At 53.6% G+C, this 16,865-nt stretch overlaps 6 protein-coding genes across 6 annotated transcripts; 4 read left to right on the top strand and 2 right to left on the bottom strand.

Moving 5' to 3' along the window:
• Positions 1–763: 763 nt before the first annotated feature.
• Positions 764–1,991, bottom strand: MRS44_000568 (mitochondrial 54S ribosomal protein uL2m; the record flags this gene model as incomplete). Its single annotated transcript, XM_046267717.2, has 3 exons — positions 764–865; positions 922–995; positions 1,046–1,991. The coding sequence occupies 3 exons, from the start codon at positions 1,989–1,991 to the stop codon at positions 764–766; spliced, it is 1,122 nt and encodes a 373-aa protein (XP_046139192.1).
• Positions 1,992–3,426: 1,435 nt separating this feature from the next.
• On the top strand, positions 3,427–5,030 carry MRS44_000567 (uncharacterized protein; the record flags this gene model as incomplete). Its single annotated transcript, XM_046270471.2, has 3 exons — positions 3,427–4,689; positions 4,749–4,887; positions 4,942–5,030. 3 exons carry the CDS (start codon positions 3,427–3,429, stop codon positions 5,028–5,030), a joined length of 1,491 nt encoding a protein of 496 aa, XP_046139193.2.
• Positions 5,031–6,136: 1,106 nt separating this feature from the next.
• On the top strand, positions 6,137–7,276 carry MRS44_000566 (uncharacterized protein; the record flags this gene model as incomplete). Its single annotated transcript, XM_046275115.2, has 5 exons — positions 6,137–6,258; positions 6,329–6,402; positions 6,468–6,706; positions 6,759–7,125; positions 7,182–7,276. The coding sequence occupies 5 exons, from the start codon at positions 6,137–6,139 to the stop codon at positions 7,274–7,276; spliced, it is 897 nt and encodes a 298-aa protein (XP_046139194.2).
• A 2,509-nt stretch (positions 7,277–9,785) lies between these two features.
• MRS44_000565 (uncharacterized protein) lies at positions 9,786–12,662 on the top strand (the record flags this gene model as incomplete). Its single annotated transcript, XM_065624108.1, has 6 exons — positions 9,786–10,089; positions 10,151–10,553; positions 10,617–10,886; positions 10,952–11,600; positions 11,648–11,890; positions 11,940–12,662. 6 exons carry the CDS (start codon positions 9,786–9,788, stop codon positions 12,660–12,662), a joined length of 2,592 nt encoding a protein of 863 aa, XP_065479826.1.
• Positions 12,663–13,513: 851 nt separating this feature from the next.
• On the top strand, positions 13,514–15,446 carry MRS44_000564 (uncharacterized protein; the record flags this gene model as incomplete). The annotated part of the gene is made up of 7 exons (XM_046283855.2): positions 13,514–13,920; positions 13,984–14,452; positions 14,509–14,603; positions 14,653–14,836; positions 14,886–14,966; positions 15,018–15,143; positions 15,204–15,446. The coding sequence occupies 7 exons, from the start codon at positions 13,514–13,516 to the stop codon at positions 15,444–15,446; spliced, it is 1,605 nt and encodes a 534-aa protein (XP_046139196.2).
• A 257-nt stretch (positions 15,447–15,703) lies between these two features.
• Positions 15,704–16,865, bottom strand: MRS44_000563 (uncharacterized protein; the record flags this gene model as incomplete). The annotated part of the gene is made up of 2 exons (XM_065624107.1): positions 15,704–16,128; positions 16,184–16,865. 2 exons carry the CDS (start codon positions 16,863–16,865, stop codon positions 15,704–15,706), a joined length of 1,107 nt encoding a protein of 368 aa, XP_065479825.1.

Below are 16,865 nucleotides of genomic sequence, written 5' to 3'. Positions count from 1 at the left end.
ACAAGACATCACACAGCCTGGCCTTGCGGACTGCTCAGCCAACATACTGCGATACTCCGAGGCCCTTCTCTCGGAGGCTCTGCGAGGAGCTCAGCCTCAACATCTTGAATCAAGTCGGTTCTAAATTTGTGTGTTTCAGTCGCAATAATCCTCTTGTTGAATGGAAGCGTGCAACAAGGCGGAGACGACCCATCCTACCTTGAGACCACAAATGTCCTCGTTGGAGGTGAACACTGACATCAGCCAAATCATATACCCCAAGCATGATCTTCGTTCTAGTTTTAATAGACTCAACATACGTACATCTTCAAATCTCAGCAGCTCTTGCCTTCGCGATAGGAAGAGTAAGAGATGTCCTTCGGGAGACCATGAACCCCTCAAAAGGGCCTTCAGACCCTCACTCAACTAGAAACACCTCGATTTGAATCACAGGGCAGTGCTCGTCTCGGAAACACCATCCTGTCACCCCGTGTGATAGCATCCCCATGACAGCTTAACTCACCCCAGGTATATGGCCACAAGCCGTGCAATGACTTGCGCACCTATGCCAGTATCTCATCGTTGTACCGTCAATAGTATCAAATGGAGAGGTCTGGCATGCTCATTCATCAAACGCACATTGCGCCTTCGTCTATAATGTCACATATGGTACAATGCAGCGTCATAATATACAAAGCACCGGCGCTCATCTCCTCCACATCTCTGCGTGTGCTCTGCTCTCTCTTGCTCGCCTCGCCGCTCTGCGCCTCTCTGGTGCTTATACTCAGTTGGCCTTGTCGCGTCGCTTGCCGTGGTTTCGAGGTCGAGGTACCACAACCCACTTGTTGATGTTGTGCTTGCGTCTGGTCTTGTAACCACTCTTGGTCTATAGGGCCGTGTCAGTAACGCATGAAACGTCTCGCTGTCAGATGGTGGTCTTACCGGTACACCCCAAGGGCTGACGGGATGACGGTTACCCTTGGATTTACCTCGACCACCTCCGTGAGGATGATCGACTGCACATATGTTAGCCCCTGTGCCACAATCGGTGATCCATGTTCCTTACCTTTGTTCATGGCAACACCACGAACCGTGGGGCGGATGTTCAGCCATCGGCTTCGTCCAGCCTTACCCAGCTGTCGGTAGTGGTGGTGGATGTTGCTGGCAACACCAATGGTCGCACAGGCATCCTTGCTGACCCGGCGCACTTCGCCACTCTGGAGCCGGACCTCGACGTACTTGCCAGTCATGACCCTGGTTCCATCATCCTTTGTCTCTTCGTTCTTGTTGACGACGACGGCTGATGTTCCAGCACTGCGGCAGAAGACAGCACCCCGCTTGGCGGCTGAGCCAACGGCGAAGACGGTGGTACCAACTGGAATCATGTGCATAGGGAGACAGTTGCCACGGAAGGCTGTCTTGGCTGCGAGAATACCAGGATCGATGATACCGCCCATGCTGTCGAGGAGGTCCTGAGGGATACCGGCGCGGTAGCTGTGAACAATGTCTCCAGATCTCAGACCTTCAGCGGCGAGGATATAAGTGTGGCGTTTAGTGGCCTGCTCAGTCACAAGAGCAATGTGCGCACTTCGTCCAGGGTCATACTCGATGCGCTCCACCAAATGAGGTCCTGGCCGGTTCCGGATGAAGTCGACCGTTCTTATTCTCCTCTTAGCACCGCCACCACGATGTCGTACGGTGATTCTTCCAGACACATTTCGTCCACCCTTGGACTGGCCCTTCTTGGGGAAAGTTAATGGCAGAAAAGGACGTCCCTTCCAGAGATGGTCGTTGATTGGCCGCTTCAAATGTCGCACACCAGGTGTTCGGGGTTTATAGGTCCGTAGAATAGCAGACTGGCCGGTAGGTCGCTCCGCAGCATCGGTAGTGGCGGCCGCGGTGGTCTCGTTTGAGCGCTTGATAGTCGCATAAGATCGAGGTAGGGACCGATTGAGGGCCAGGCGCAGAGCGCTCTGCCTCGCAGCGGCGAGGGAAAGGCCGGATTGAAGCATCTTCAGTCTCGGTCTAACAGATTATTAGAAAATCCAAATAATATGACCCCATTGACGCCGAGTTGAGTGGTTTGTGAGGGGTGGCTTTGAGTTTTGCTCGGCGGAGAAAGGGAACTAGCTACCTTGAATTGGGTGATGGAGCTCGTTCAAAGAGCAGCCCGGAGGCATTGGCTAACGAAAAGACTCTCCCGAACGGCCAATGTCCCTCAGAGCAATGTCGAGACGAGATTGGGGCACACGGGCAGACGTCAGGCTCACCAGGTGCGGTTGTCTGTCGTCTAACTGGCAAGGTCCAGACATGGAAATTTCTTCGGATCACCAACAACTTTGATCCGAGGGCTGTCGTCTGTCTCCGGCCGACGTGCACCGCCACTACTCGCAAGACGTGTCTGTGGCGTCGACCTCGCGACTAGCCACCATGGCCTGTGCGCACCGCGAGGAGGCTCCTGCCAATGACAGAAGAGTTGCCCGGCGGTTACCACAGAGACATGTCGCTAGCCCCAGCAGGCACGTCCGTTTTCTGGTGCTCCGCGCCGCGCCCGGGGCAGTCGCGCTATTCTTTCTTGCTCAACCAGCCTCCAGCCCGCCTAATAAAATCAAGGCCGCTTCCTGTCCGTCGCTTGTGGTTTGTATCTGTCCATATCCATCCGTCTCTACAACTCTTTTCGTTTCGCATCACCCTGGCCTGTTGTTCCTTCTTCTTTCTCCCAGTCTGCCACGCAGTTAACATTCACGGCCTCCGCCCATCAATCAAACCAGTCCTCATCGCCCTTTCCCATCTACATATTGGGCACCAGCAAGCAAATTCCTCGCGCGTCTATCGACCTACGTCTCGTCTCGTCCTTGAAAAGCCTTGACCTATCCCTTTGCATCCAGTGCAAGGTGTGGGTCCTTGGCCTTGGAGCAACCAGCAACCAGCAACGCAACGCGACTAGCAGGTACGTACCTACCCACGCATCGCGCCTGCCCGCGCGAAGGTGGCCCACTTCCCTGGCTGCTCCGCTCCCGTCCGCTCCAAAACAACATCATCCTTCACATCCAACCTTCCTTTGTCTTTTTCAACATAAACATCTCCCCTCGCCCGTTTGTTTTTGCACCCTCCTTGCATCATCTTTGCTTGACCATACAAGCCTTGCGTCGCGGCTCGACTCACACATCTCACAGCTTGCATCAGCCCTACACCCATATCTGCCATCACACCGGGCAGACCATTCCTTTCACGGTGCTGCATCGGCCATTCATAGAGGAAGGTCAGTGGCCGAATTCCTCTTCTGACTCGACTGTCTCAGTAACTGGACGCCTGTTTCCATATTTACTGTCGACAATTCAGCCATCTTTTTCTTCACGTTCTCTTGTCGACGCGTCAAACTGACAGCTTTTCACAGCACCCACTTCTGCTATTATTTCATCAGTCAACAACAGCTAGACCTTCAAGATGCCTCCGGTATGTGGTGGAACGCGACCAGAAGGGTCTGGTCTGTCTTCAATGCTTCTAACCCAACTTCCTCAGCAGAGTCGTGTTGCCCGTACGCGCCTCGCCGGCACCGAGAACGACGAGAACAGTGGTACGACGCGTCTTACACGGGCGCAGGCCGCCGCTCTCAAAGTCGATGAGCTAGCCAATGCCTCCAAGGGCACTCTTCAAACGAAAAAGTCCACAATTAACGGTGCTGGCACCACCAACACACGGAAACGCGCCGCATTAGGCGATGTCAGCAATGTTGGAAAGGCAGATGGTGTTGCTGGAAAGAAGGCCAAGGCGGGGTTGGTCTCCAAGGCTGCTCAGCCTACCGGTATCGAGAAGAAGACCTCGCGACCCACTCGAACTGCTCTTAACTCCAAGCCTACCAACGGCAAGACGGAGCGATCTGGTCATGGTACTATCAAGGCTGCTGCGAAGCCCAAGGCCCCCGCCACAAAGCCCAAGGTTCCCGTCGACGAGAACAAGCAGCCTTCAGTTCCCGAGCGTGAGAGATCAGAGACGCCCCAAGAGCCTGAGGTCGTTAAGGCCGAGCCTGTTGCTCAGGCTGAGCCCGAGGTCAAGGATGGGCCGGTGTACCCTCCTGGTGTCAAGGACTTGGACAGTGAGGATCTTGAGGACCCTCTGATGGTTGCCGAGTACGCCAGCGAAATTTTCGAGTACCTGAGAGACCTCGAGGTCAAGTCCATCCCCAACCCTGATTACATGGACCACCAAGACGACCTCGAATGGAAGACGCGTGGTATCTTAGTCGACTGGCTCGTCGAAGTCCACACCCGCTTCCACCTTCTTCCCGAAACTCTCTTCCTGGCTGTCAACATCATCGACCGCTTCCTGTCCGCCAAGGTTGTCCAGCTTGACCGTCTTCAGCTTGTCGGAATCACGGCCATGTTCATTGCCTCCAAATACGAGGAGGTTCTTTCCCCCCACGTCGAGAACTTTAAGCGCATCGCGGACGATGGTTTTAGCGAGGCTGAGATTCTGAGCGCCGAGCGATTTGTTCTGAGCACCCTCAACTATGACCTCAGCTACCCCAACCCAATGAACTTCCTGCGACGAGTCTCGAAGGCGGACAACTATGACATCCAATCTCGCACCATCGGCAAGTACCTCATGGAGATCAGCCTTCTGGACCACCGATTCATGCGTTACCGACCAAGCCACGTTGCCGCCGGTGCTATGTACCTGGCGCGACTGCTCCTTGACCGTGGTGAATGGGTACGTAAACAAACATTGACCCACCCTGATGCATGCAGTTGAGATTAACTCCTTTCCAGGACGAGACCCTTTCATACTACGCTGGCTACACGGAGGACGAGATTGAGCCTGTCGTCAACCTCATGGTTGACTACCTTGCTCGTCCCGTCGTCCACGAAGCATTCTTTAAAAAGTATGCTAGCAAGAAGTTCTTGAAGTGTATGTCTCCTTCATATATCCTCCCCCATGAAACTTACTGACATGCCCTTGCAGCGTCCATCCTCTCTCGCCAATGGGCCAAGAAGAACGCTGTTCTCTTCGGCATCGACGACATTGAGCTGACCCTTGATCAAATATCATGAACATGCTCCACACTTGGCAACCTCGATCGCCCCCCTCCCCCTCGGGCAACCTGGAAGTTAGGATACACGCCTCTGTCTGGATTATGTCTCATGGGCGGCTTATGACGTTAATACACACCCAACACCCGCTTGGTCACGGGCCATCACGATACCTCGACACCTACCAATGGGGCGATGAGGGGCGCTGAAGAGCTCCTACTGCCTCTGGATTCACATTCTCGCTGTCTGCTACATGGGCAGCATTGCATTTTTCGATTGTCTGGTTATTGAACACTGCTGTTGTAAGGAATTCGGCTTCATACATGGCGCACGGAGTCACGGGCGAAGGAAGTTCAGGGCATGATTTGGCAGGTTGGAGTTGGGCTACGCCTTCTTATGGCATCTGGCCTGGAGTAATGGAAGCTATCTGTCCGCGACTGGACCGTTGACGAGCTGAGCTGAGCTGCGCTACGCTTTGCGCCTGGTGGTTGGAGGAAGATTGTCTTGTCAATGGCTCAACTGTGGGACGTCTCTGGATGGCTCTCGTTGCATCTTGGCTGTTTGTTGTCTTGGGAAGTACCCGTGAATGAAAATTGTACATATACCATGACCGAAAGACGGAAGAGCCGACACAGTCGGAATGAAGTTTACATTTGAGCGATACCTTGCTCTATTACGAAGAATGTTTTGACTCGTGCTGGCCGCTTCAGGCAAAGTGAGGATGTTGTGGGGTCTAGACTTGAGGTTCAATGAAGTGGTTGCCGTTGGATACACCAAAATACGCACGTCCGTCATGTAAACATCACACGTCAAGGCTTCCCAATGCCGTGCAAGCCCCACCTAATTATGGCCTGTTTCGGGTACTGGCCTGTGCGACGGGCACCACCCACAAGCGGAATGACTGCCAGCCAGTAGCTCTGGGCCAACTCCAACCACAGTTCTACGGCATCCTGCATACAACAGAGCTTCTAAGACATCATACCCGAACATGTCTGCGGGGCCGATGAATTAATTCCGTTCGGATAGACGTTGCTCCCGTATATTTGACAACAATCCAGTGCAATCTACAGGCTAAACGCGAAACCCAGCTTAGCTCAGAAAGCCAGTGGTTGACCTGGTCCTCCAAGATGGCGCCTGTCCTCCGGGCCAGGCAGAGTCTGTCCAAGGACAAGTTTTCCAGTTACTTTGGTAACCTCCGGAGTCAGCCATACAACGACCCGAACAGCTCGCGAGGCGCGAGTGCAAACAGGTGCGTTGCCAGATGGATGACTTTGCGCTAGGCTCCCTTTCCTTTGTGTATCTGCTGACGTCGATGGTAGTCTACGGTGTATCGCGTGGAATCCGCTCGGAACACTGGTGGCTACAGGGTCGTCAGAAAGGGTCCTGAGAGTGTGTGAGTTGGCCAAATTGATGCTTTTTGCCCAGACCCAGGGTCAGGATCAAGACTAACTGATGCAGGGAACCCTGAGAAGCCTCATGTCAAGTTCTCAACAGAGCTCAAAGGCCACTCAGCCTCTATCGAAAAGGTTGCTTTCAACCCGACCAAGGATGCAGAGCTGTGCAGCGTGAGCAGCGACGGCGTGGTCAAGTTCTGGGATGTGCGGACAAAGGCGTGCTTCAACGAAGTAAAGGGTCTTGGAGATGCATTCACGCTTGTCTGGGCTCCTGACGGACAGACGCTCCTAGTTGGAAACAAGGTCTGTGCAAGACATTTGAGCAAGCTGCAGCGGATACTAATAATGCTATCAGGCCGACACCATCTATGTCTTGTCTCCTACTCAAGCTACGCCCATCAGCTCCCACCAGCAACATGTGCAAACCAACCAGATTGCCTTCTGCTGGAGCGGTGAGAAGATATTCGCGACGACAGCAGAGGGACGTATCCGAGTCCTCTCGTATCCAGGTTTCGAGCCCATTCTCCATACCAACCATGGAGATGAGTCTGAGGAATTCCAGCTCAATGGGCACACGTCGTCATGTTTGACAGCTGAGTTGCAGCCGACAGGACGTTATCTTGCCACCGGTGGCTCGGATTCGACCATTGCGCTGTGGGATACGACGGATTGGATCTGTCAGAGGACTATCACGAGGATGGTTGGGCCGGTTCGAAGCCTCAGTAGGTCTATCCTGTTAACGCCGAACGTCGCATCTATCTAACCAGTCGACTCTTAGGTTTCACGTTTGACGGCAGCTTCGTGGTAGGAGGAAGTGACGAAGGTAAGAAGCATTTACCAGTTGAAAACGCGGAGGACGAGGACACATGCTAACGTTGCACGATCGACGCAGGTTCTGGCCTCGAAATCTCTCACGTTGAAACTGGGGAGCACGTCCACACTTTCAAGACGGCAGGGGCTTGCCCCGTGGTGGCTTGGGCACCGACGCGATATTGCCTTGCTTACAGCGATCTGGGGATTCTCCGGATTGTGGGGGTTGACGTTGACAGGAAATAAGGAGCCTGTGCTCTTGCTTCTCGAGGCTGATTCAAATACATCTGAGTCAGATTCCTAGGGGCCACGAACTTGTCGATCTCGGGAGTGTCACGGCTGAAGCAAACATGGCGGCGTCGTGCGAAGCCGACGGTGTATGTCTTTTTGAGGTGAATACTCGAAACAGAGCTGAGCTGGGTCTCATTCATGACTGGTCAATACAGGCACTTTTCTGGTGTCAGACGGGGTAAAGGGACACCGAGCGACGGCATTGGAGGGTGAGCAGTATGTGCATCGCCGCCTTGAAAGCGAGATAAACGAGAAATCAGCCGCTCTCCTCTGGTTGATGTCCGAATTGTTCAAAACGGTTATGATGAGCTTACTCTCATATATTTCCTACCTTGTACGCGTGAGACAGCTTAGAGTGAATGCCAGAGAGTTATTGGCCGTGACGTTGATATTGGGTACTCTGGAATGTGCCTATAATTAGATGATGGCGCCGCCTCAAACAATTGGCATTCTGCCTCTCGACGGGAAATTAACAAGGCGGAATTCATGCTCGACCCATATCTCCAGTCATGTTGGGTCATTATGAAGCTGCTGTAGGGTGGTTTTCCCATCTGTCAAGGTGGCCTCTTTGAGGGGGACAAGGCCATGTTACTGGAATAGGCAAGATGGGCTTTACTCGACCTGGAAGAGGCAGTGCAAGAATAATGATTGGTAGATGGGCACTCTCACTCCAGCAACGAGTTTGCAGGGTTGGTAGTGATCCATGAGGGGGGAGGATCGTGATCATGTCCGAGCTGAAGGTGAACACATGAGGACGTTGACCGCATTTCTCTTCATTCCAAGTTTTTTTTTTATTCTATAGTAGAGAAAAATAAACAAGAGAGGGGAAAGCATGCAAGGCCTTGTGATTTGAGCAATGTTTGTTGTGGCCTCGAACCTGCGGCCATGTAAAAATTAACAAACAATAATCAACAACGAGCACATATCATGACGACAACAAAGGGCTACCTAGTCGAGCAGCAAAATAAGTAACGATGAGGGGTTTTCGTTTAACGGGCGGAATTAATTGTAGGTGGTATAAAGGACGCGTCAACAAGGCTGAGTGCCTGATGTGAGTTGTAGTAGACGAGATGCCGGGCTTCCGGCAAGTCGGAGTCTACCAAGGACCCGTTAAGCATAACCTAGACACGACGTCTGTTATGTCGCGTTTCAGTGCGAGGAAGCAGAACAGTATGACGATTATTACTTGATTAAACTGGTAAGAAAACTCGTCGCTGTGTTCTGTCTCAGACAGCCTCGGCAGTGACCTTCTTGTACCGGGTCCTCGTCACGGCGCAAGTTCTCGAGCAGCCATTGGCGTCATTTGGCTAGGTCAAAGGTTAATTGAAGCTGCGAGTCGGCCGCCCGGTTGCATCCCTGGGCGCCGCTAGCTAGCTGGGAGCTTCGGAAGCAAGCGACGCGTGTGGCTATGCTGGGGAGATGTAGGGTATGTATGGGATCGTACTCGGGATGATTGATTGATAACTTGGATGTATGCGCGGGTAGAGATGAATAAAATTCGGATGCCGTATTGTTGAGTGCTAAGAACCGTGCACTTGACTTATTCAAGGCATTGTTGAGGGGGGATGGTGCCGCTGTAAACGGTGTACTTTTCATCTGCACTGGCCATGGGTGATTAATAATTGCTTCATCCCACTCCATACAACCTGCTCATCCCCTCAGAGCACAGGAGAGTAGCCCGTCAAAAGGACCCCTAGACCCCTGCAGGTGCTGCGATAGCCTTCCGGTAGGGCTGCTCGAGCCCAAATCCCGTCGACAGCAGCAGTACCAGGCCAGGCAGCCAGCGCATCGCGGCACCGCACCCTCTGAAAAGGCCCCCCTCATCACACATGGATCCATGAATCCCCACTGAGAAATCATACTCTACTCCGCTAGCTACAGTTGGGGTTAACCGGCTTTTAGTTATCAGCTCCACATGCGACTTCAGTCTCAAGTTTGGTCGCATTGTTTCGTCTGTTCCCCCCATTCCTTTTAAACATTCATACTCCGTGATCCGCATCGCCGGTCTTTCTCGGCTTCCCCCATTTCAACCTGTCCCCTCCCCGTCCGGCCGAGCCTGAACCACATCCGACTCTTTTCTCGCCGTCTTCGCTTTTCCCGACCTCCTCCGGAAGGAGCGGGACCCTCGTCGTGCACGCCCTGCGACTCCCGTCCCCGTCTCCCGTCGAGTCCTCCTCCTGGCCACCCGCCCCCACGGGCCTTGCAAGGCTTCTCCTTCATAGCCCCTCCACCATCCGCCGCCCCTCGAGTCCCGTCTGTTGAAGGAAGCCTACCCATCGTCATGACGGATTCGCCCGACAACGGCACCGGCACTGGCACTGGCGCCGGCCAGAAGCGTCCCCGGAGCCCCAACACTGACCAAGACGACACCGCGCCTACCCGAGAGCCCGTCCCCGACAACTCGAGCGTCCCCAAGCCAAAGCGATTGGCATGCATGATATGCCGGAAGCGCAAGCTCAAGTGCGACGGCGTCCGTCCCAGCTGCAGCACTTGTTCTCGTCTCGGACACGCCTGCGCCTACGATGAGCAGAGGAGAAAGAGCGGTCCCAAGCGCGGCTATGTCAAGGCCCTCGAGGAGCGACTGAGTGAGCCCTTCTCCCGTCCTGATGTCGACTTGTTCACCCGCTGACCTGCCGCGATCTGTAGAGCAAGTCGAGACGCTGCTCAAGACCCAAGAGCCGCCCACCAATGTGCCAAAGACACTGAACGTCCCCATGCCCGCGCCGCCTCAGACGACGTCGCCCGCTAACCTCAACATTCCGAATGCGACCATGGGCTTGACGGGTGATCGCGATATGGATCGATGGAACTTTAATGGAGAGTCGCCGCAGACAGGCGCCATCGAGGACTTCAACTTTAATGCCAGCATGAACATGGGCGGCATGAACAATGTCGGCGGTACCTTTACCTGGGAGATGATCGGTCTGGGCCTCGAGGAGCCTCTGCCGCCTCAGGAGACGATTGACGAGCTTCACCAGATCTACTTTGAAAAGGTTCACCCATCTATCCCCATGATCCACAAGTACCGATACCTCGCCGCCATGAACCTGTACGTTGACCGTTGCGTTGCCCCTCCCCAACACGTTGAGGCTTACTGACCTTGCATGTGCAGCGCGCCGAACCAGCGCCCACCCGTTTGTCTGCGGTATGCCATGTGGACCCTGGCATGCACCATCACAGACAAGTATGCAGATCTGAAAGATCTGTTCTACCGGAGAGCACGCAAGTATGTCGAGGCGGATTACGTCAAGGGCTACGGAGAGCACATGATCTCGATCGCTCATTGCCAGACGCATATCCTCCTGTCATCGTATGAGATGAAGATGATGTATTTTCCCCGAGCCTGGGTGAATACGGGATCTGCTATTCGCCTCGCTCAGATGTAGGTAACGACTGCTCTTGATATCGTTGAGATGTGCTAAGAAATGATAGGACTGGTCTTCATAGACTAGACGGCACTGGCCTCGATGTCAAGCAATGTCTTGCACCCCCGAAAGATTGGACCGAGAGAGAGGAGCGTCGTCGAACATTTTGGATGGCATTTTGCCAAGATCGATATGCCAGTATCGGCACCGGCTGGCCCATGACAATCGATGAGCGCGACATCATGACCAACCTCCCCTCGTCAGAAGAGGCCTTCAACATGAGCAGGCCCGAGCAGACACAGTCGTTGAGCGAATGCACCAGTCCGATGGGAGCGGGTAAACTGTCCCCTTATGGAGGCATCGTGCTCATGGCCTGCTTGTTCGGACGAAACTTGGTACATCTGCATCGTCCCGATGTTGACGATCTCGATCACGACCTCAACGGCCCATTCTGGAAGCGCCATCGCCAGATGGACAACATCCTTCTCAACACATCCCTCTGTCTACCCCCTCAACTCAAACTCCCTTCGGGCTTGTCGAACCCCAATATTGTCTTTACAAACATGAGTATCCACACTTCGACCATCTGCCTGCACCAAGCCGCCATCTTCAAGGCGGAAAAGAACAAGCTTCCTGCGTCGGTTAGCGCAGAGAGCAAGGTTCGATGTATTACAGCGGCAAACGAAATTGCCAGCATCATGCGAATGATTTCTCACATGGACCTCTCAACAGTGAGTTTGGACGACCATGGGCTTTGTTATGGAGACTAACGAGTTAGGTGAACCCCTTTATCTCCTTCTGCCTCTACGTGTCGGCACGAGTGTTTGTGCAGTACCTCAAGAGCAGACCCGATGATAGCCAGACGGCCGACTCGCTCCGATTCCTCCTTTCAGCCATGAATGCGCTGAAACGGCGGAACCCCCTGACTGAATCGTTCCTCGTCCAGCTCGACGTCGATTTAGAGGCCCTTGCTTTGAGGATCCCCAAGCTCAAGACTGCGTTCCCACGCACCAGCGATAGCGTAGGTTGAAATCTAGTGTGATAGAGGACGACTTGCTAACACTTAGTAGCCCTCGGCGAAGAATCCGGGATCCCCCAGTGTGCCTAGGTGCGACAACCCCGAAGGTGTTCAGGGCATTCTCGCGTATCGCAATGAATGCCACTTCATGAAGATGGCCGGCGACGATGGAAATCCAGCAGCAGCCCCCGAAATCGTGGAACCCAACGTTGGTGGAGATGGGCAGAACATGGGGACAGCTGGCGATGGGAGCTTCAGTGGCCAGACATGGATTTCATCTGATCAACAGTTACCCATTCTCACGCCAAGCTCCGGAGCAACCTTTGACAAGAACGGGACTGGAAGCGGACCAATGTCAGGCTTTGGGGATCTTGGAGGAGACGGCCAGGACGCATCAGGATCGCCAGATGGAGTACAATCGAACCGACCGACACCGAACTCGAGCACAGGATCTGACCAACGAGGCCACTTGGCTCCCGGACAGATGAACGGATCGAACCCCAACTCTTTCAACACGAGCCCGATATCACCGAACCAGACAATGATGAACACTGGCGTACTTGACGGAAACACACAAGGATTCTTTGCAGACCCGTCTGGCTTCACGATACCGGCTGGTCTAGATCAGAACGGAGCGTTTACGATGCCAGACGGATGGGATATTCAAGGACAGACCGGGGTACCGCAAGTGGGCGAGGGCGTTTTAAGGGCTTTGATGAACATGGGACCAATGGATGCCATGGATTTGGGATCATGGGAAACGAGAAACAACTGAAAGGGGCTGAGCGACTCTTATAAGAGGCTCAATGACAGGGCTTTATGGAGCCCAGTAATGAAAATAAAGAGAAGGAAAGTGATGGAACCCGACAAGGGGCACAACAGGGCAGGCGTTTTTCACGGGGGAGGCGAATATGTTGACCATCTTTGTACGATATGGGTTGGGACTCTCAATGAATGGATGGGTAGGTGGGCGGGACGAGTGCATTAAGCAACTGGAGAAATACCCGGGCTCTAACGACAATGAGACATCACTACTTGTACTTGGGGAATTGGCGATGATGTTCTGGAGTGAGGCGAGGAGAGCAGTTAACGCCGTCTGTCGAGTGAAGCCATCGTCACGCCCGTCCTCACAATGCGACTGGGCTCGTCTCGAAGCATCAACTCGAGCCACGCCCGGTTAGCTCAATCGGTAGAGCGTGAGACTCTTAATATTTCAAAACGAGTACGCGATCTCAAGGTTGCGGGTTCGACCCCCGCATCGGGCTGTTCCTATGATTCGATTGCGAGCAAAATTGCGAGGCTTTCTTTTTTGCCTCTTTTTCATCCTTTTTGATGTTTTTATGTGTCAGTTGGTAAAAGTGGATCTACCTTGGTGTTGATGCTAGGTGCGTGGCCCGTGCGCTGGGTTGCCGCCTTGTCACACCTGCCCATTTGTGACATGCGGCTGAAAAAAAATGTCACCCAACGACCAAAACAAAGCCCCTCTTTCTTACGCCAACTTTTGAGAGAGAGATTGATTGTTAAAGCAGCAACGTAAAAATAAAAATAAAAAAAACGAACGAACAAACTCCGAAACACCCCTGCCCTTTTTTTTGTCCCCATCGCACCTGAAAATACCGGCCCCACATGGCCGCGCCTTCAGCTCCGGGTCCCGGCTCCGGGCCGTTCGCGCCCGCCGTTGCGCAGTATCACCGGGTCGCCCTCGGCATTGGACTCGATGGGTATGTTGCGCCGGATCTTGATGAGGCGTATCGACTGCACGCTGCACAGAGCGGTGCTGCAGTCACGGCACCGGTTCCGCATCATGCGCCGGGTCAGTTTGGTATACTCGCGCCGACGGCGGTGCCTGTGCCGGTCGTGGAGACGCAGCAAATACAGGGCGTCTTTGGTGCACAACCGCCGCCTCCGCCGCAGCCGGTTGAGAGGTCAAATGGGCAGTTAAGCAGCAAGATTGTGGTTGATCCTCCGGACTTGGAGGCTTGGCGGGACAAGCTGTTTAACGTTGACGAAATGATTGTCCTCACTCATGAACAGTAGCTCTTCCACTTGCCCTGGGATGCTTTTTCTATGAGAGCACGCTGCTGATGCTTTTGCAGGTTTGAGACATACTTTCCCCATGTGGACAATGTCTACTCGCACCGCTCGACGCAGCGTTATAAGAGGAAACCCTTTGTATCGCACTATTGGGACTGTCGCATGAAGGGCAGGCCCCCGGGTACGCCCAAGTCGGATGACCCCAACAAGAAGAAGCGCAAGCGCAACGCCCGCGAGCGCGATTTATGTGATGTAAAGATAAAAATCACCGAGTATCTGCCGGGTGCGCAGCTGCAGCTTGAACCTTCGGACCAGGGGCAGTCTGGGCCCGCAATACTCGGCGGGTTTGCAGGTGTTGCTGGCCAACAGCGGTTCTGGACGGTTCAAAGGGTCAATGGTAATGGCGGTAATGGAAAGGGGGATGGTGTTGCTGGTCCTCATAAGCACACGTTGGAGAAGAGTGATGAGATAAAGAAGAATAGCGTGCAGCGGTACTTGGCTAAGCAAGAGAGGGAGACCAAAAAGGCCCAGGTGAGGCGTGGATACTTTACTTTGGTCACTTGAAGAGGTTGCTGACTATATACAAGAAGCCTCTGAGTAGAAAAACCACGGGTGCCGCACTGCTAACAGCCAGGAAACACGCCAAGGAGAACGCTCTGAAGCTATATGGGGCATGCTTCTGGTAGCTCACCGTTCCCTGCAACTACTTAACTGTACTAACACCCCCCCAGTCCTTTCTCTCAGCGCGTCTGGATAGCCCTCGAGGCAAAGGGCATGGCCTACCAGTACTGCGAGACGGACCCCTTTCGACGTCCGGCTCCGGCACACCTCCTCGAGGCGAACCCTCATAGTTGTGTGCCTGCGATAAGACAGGGTGAATGGACTTGCGCAGAGAGCGGTGTGATCCTAGAATATGTACGTCGTCAGCTCTTGAGAAGGGATACTATGTCTAACACTCTGGTAGCTTGAGGATCTAGGCCAGGGCATGCCTCTACTTCCCACCGATCCGCAGTCAAAGGCTACTTGCCGACTATGGATAGACCATGTAAACATGTCTCCCACGTCTAACGAGCAATGGAACCTGACCAAGGCTTAGATCAATAACCGCATAGTACCACCCTTGTTCACTCTCCTTCAAACACAGGAAATAGCCCTACAACACGACACCTCTGCACGACTCCAAACCAGCATCGATAACCTCATCCAGGCCGCCGACGAGCAGGTATGTTCTCTACTCTGTTATATACAACACAAGACATGAAAAGCTTACACAGACTCCCAGGGCCCCTTCTTCCTCGGTTCAAACCTCAGTCTCGTCGATATCCATCTTGCCCCCTTTGCTCTCCGCCTCCCTCGTATCCTCACTTCCCTACGCGGCTGGTCGCCTCCTCCGCCTGGGTCGCGCTGGGCAAGGTGGTTGGATGCCATCGAGGCCGACGAGAGTATAAGCGCAACAACGAGTGATCATGAGTTGTATACCGACACTGTTGATTTACTAGTCCGGAGGAATGAACTGGGCGGGTAAAGGGGAAAGAAGAGGTTGAATGGCATTGGAATGAGAACCTCAACGTGAGGGAGGATTATAAGCAATAACATTACTTTTAGTGATGAGTACAATAATAATAATCGAAACTACACAATGCCCGAAATATCAAATCATCATGTTTATAGGGTATCCGTTTCTTGTGTATAGATTACAAAAAAAGGCCCGTCGGGGGCTCATAATACAAACAGTGATCTATCCGCCCATCCTATATCGTCAATCCAAAACAACATATGCAATTATGTAGCCCCATCGGGTATAGAAGGGTCGCTCCTTTGTGAGCCCCTTTTCCTCCTCCTGATCTCATCCCACTTCTCCTCAATAGTAACCAGCTCACCAGTGAGCCGCGCCTTGACCCTGCCCTCGCCCAACTCCTCGAGCGTCTTTGACTCGAGGTACTTTTTGCCGTCGTACTCGACCCAGCGTTGCGAGTTGGGTAGATATGCCCACGAAAAGATGGCTCCGACCGCCGCCACTGACCCGAATAGGAGGAAGATGAGGCCTTGCCGAGTGTCGGCGTCGTATGACTGGTTGATGCCATATACCACGAGCACTGCTACGAGACTGCCGAGCTTTCCCGCTGCCGCTGAGATACCGTGGCACATACATCGATAACAGGTTGGAAAGATCTCGGCGGGAATCATAAACGTCAGCGTGTTCGCGCCTAGAAACACCCCTTGTTAGCGTGAATCAGACCAGGTTTCAGGTGCCCAACTCACCAAAGTTGAACATAAAGTGGCAGATGGCCACAAACACCACTGTAGCAGGTGCACCATCCTTCTGATGGACACCATAGTAGACACAGCCGGTAACTACAAAGAAACCGGCCAGGACGAGAAACGAGGCCGTGAGCCACTGTCGCCGGGGGATCCGACTCGAAAACAAGACAAAGCAAGCACTTCCAGCGATAGACGCAAGCGACACGGTCAGCAGATATTGCTTAGTCTGCTCGATCAGCACGTCGTAGATGGTGTTGCAGGGGTGTGTCGCGTCGGTCGACCAAACCGGAAGTCCGTCGATGGCCCATTGTGGCACTGTAGAGTTGCCCCCTTGGAGGGACGAGTTCCAACACTCGAGTCTGTCGTCGATCGGCGTCGGTTTTGTTGTCGCCCACATTGTCGACAGCGTTCCCCTATTATCAAGGCTCATTCCATAAAATGATACATCCAAGAAAAACCATGTTGCCGCTGTTCCAAGGAGGTAGGCCCAGTTGCCATCCCGGATAAAGTAGTTGTGCATGTCCTCCTTAGAAAACTGGATGGGCATGGCCTGCTGCGAGGTGCTCGTGAGATGCATATTATTAGGCGGCGCGTTTGTTCGGTAAGAAGGTGCCGTGTGATTCCCGTTGGGCGGGTTCATCTGGTATGTCGTCGATGGCGGAGGGTGGTTGAGCTGGCTCAT

This window comes from Fusarium solani (genome assembly GCF_023522795.1).
Source record: "Fusarium solani strain SB1 chromosome Unknown bctg00000000, whole genome shotgun sequence".
NCBI classification, from domain to species: Eukaryota; Fungi; Ascomycota; class Sordariomycetes; order Hypocreales; family Nectriaceae; genus Fusarium; species Fusarium solani.
The sequence above is the reverse complement of the archived record's forward strand: the minus strand, read 5'-3'. Positions and strand labels throughout refer to the sequence as shown.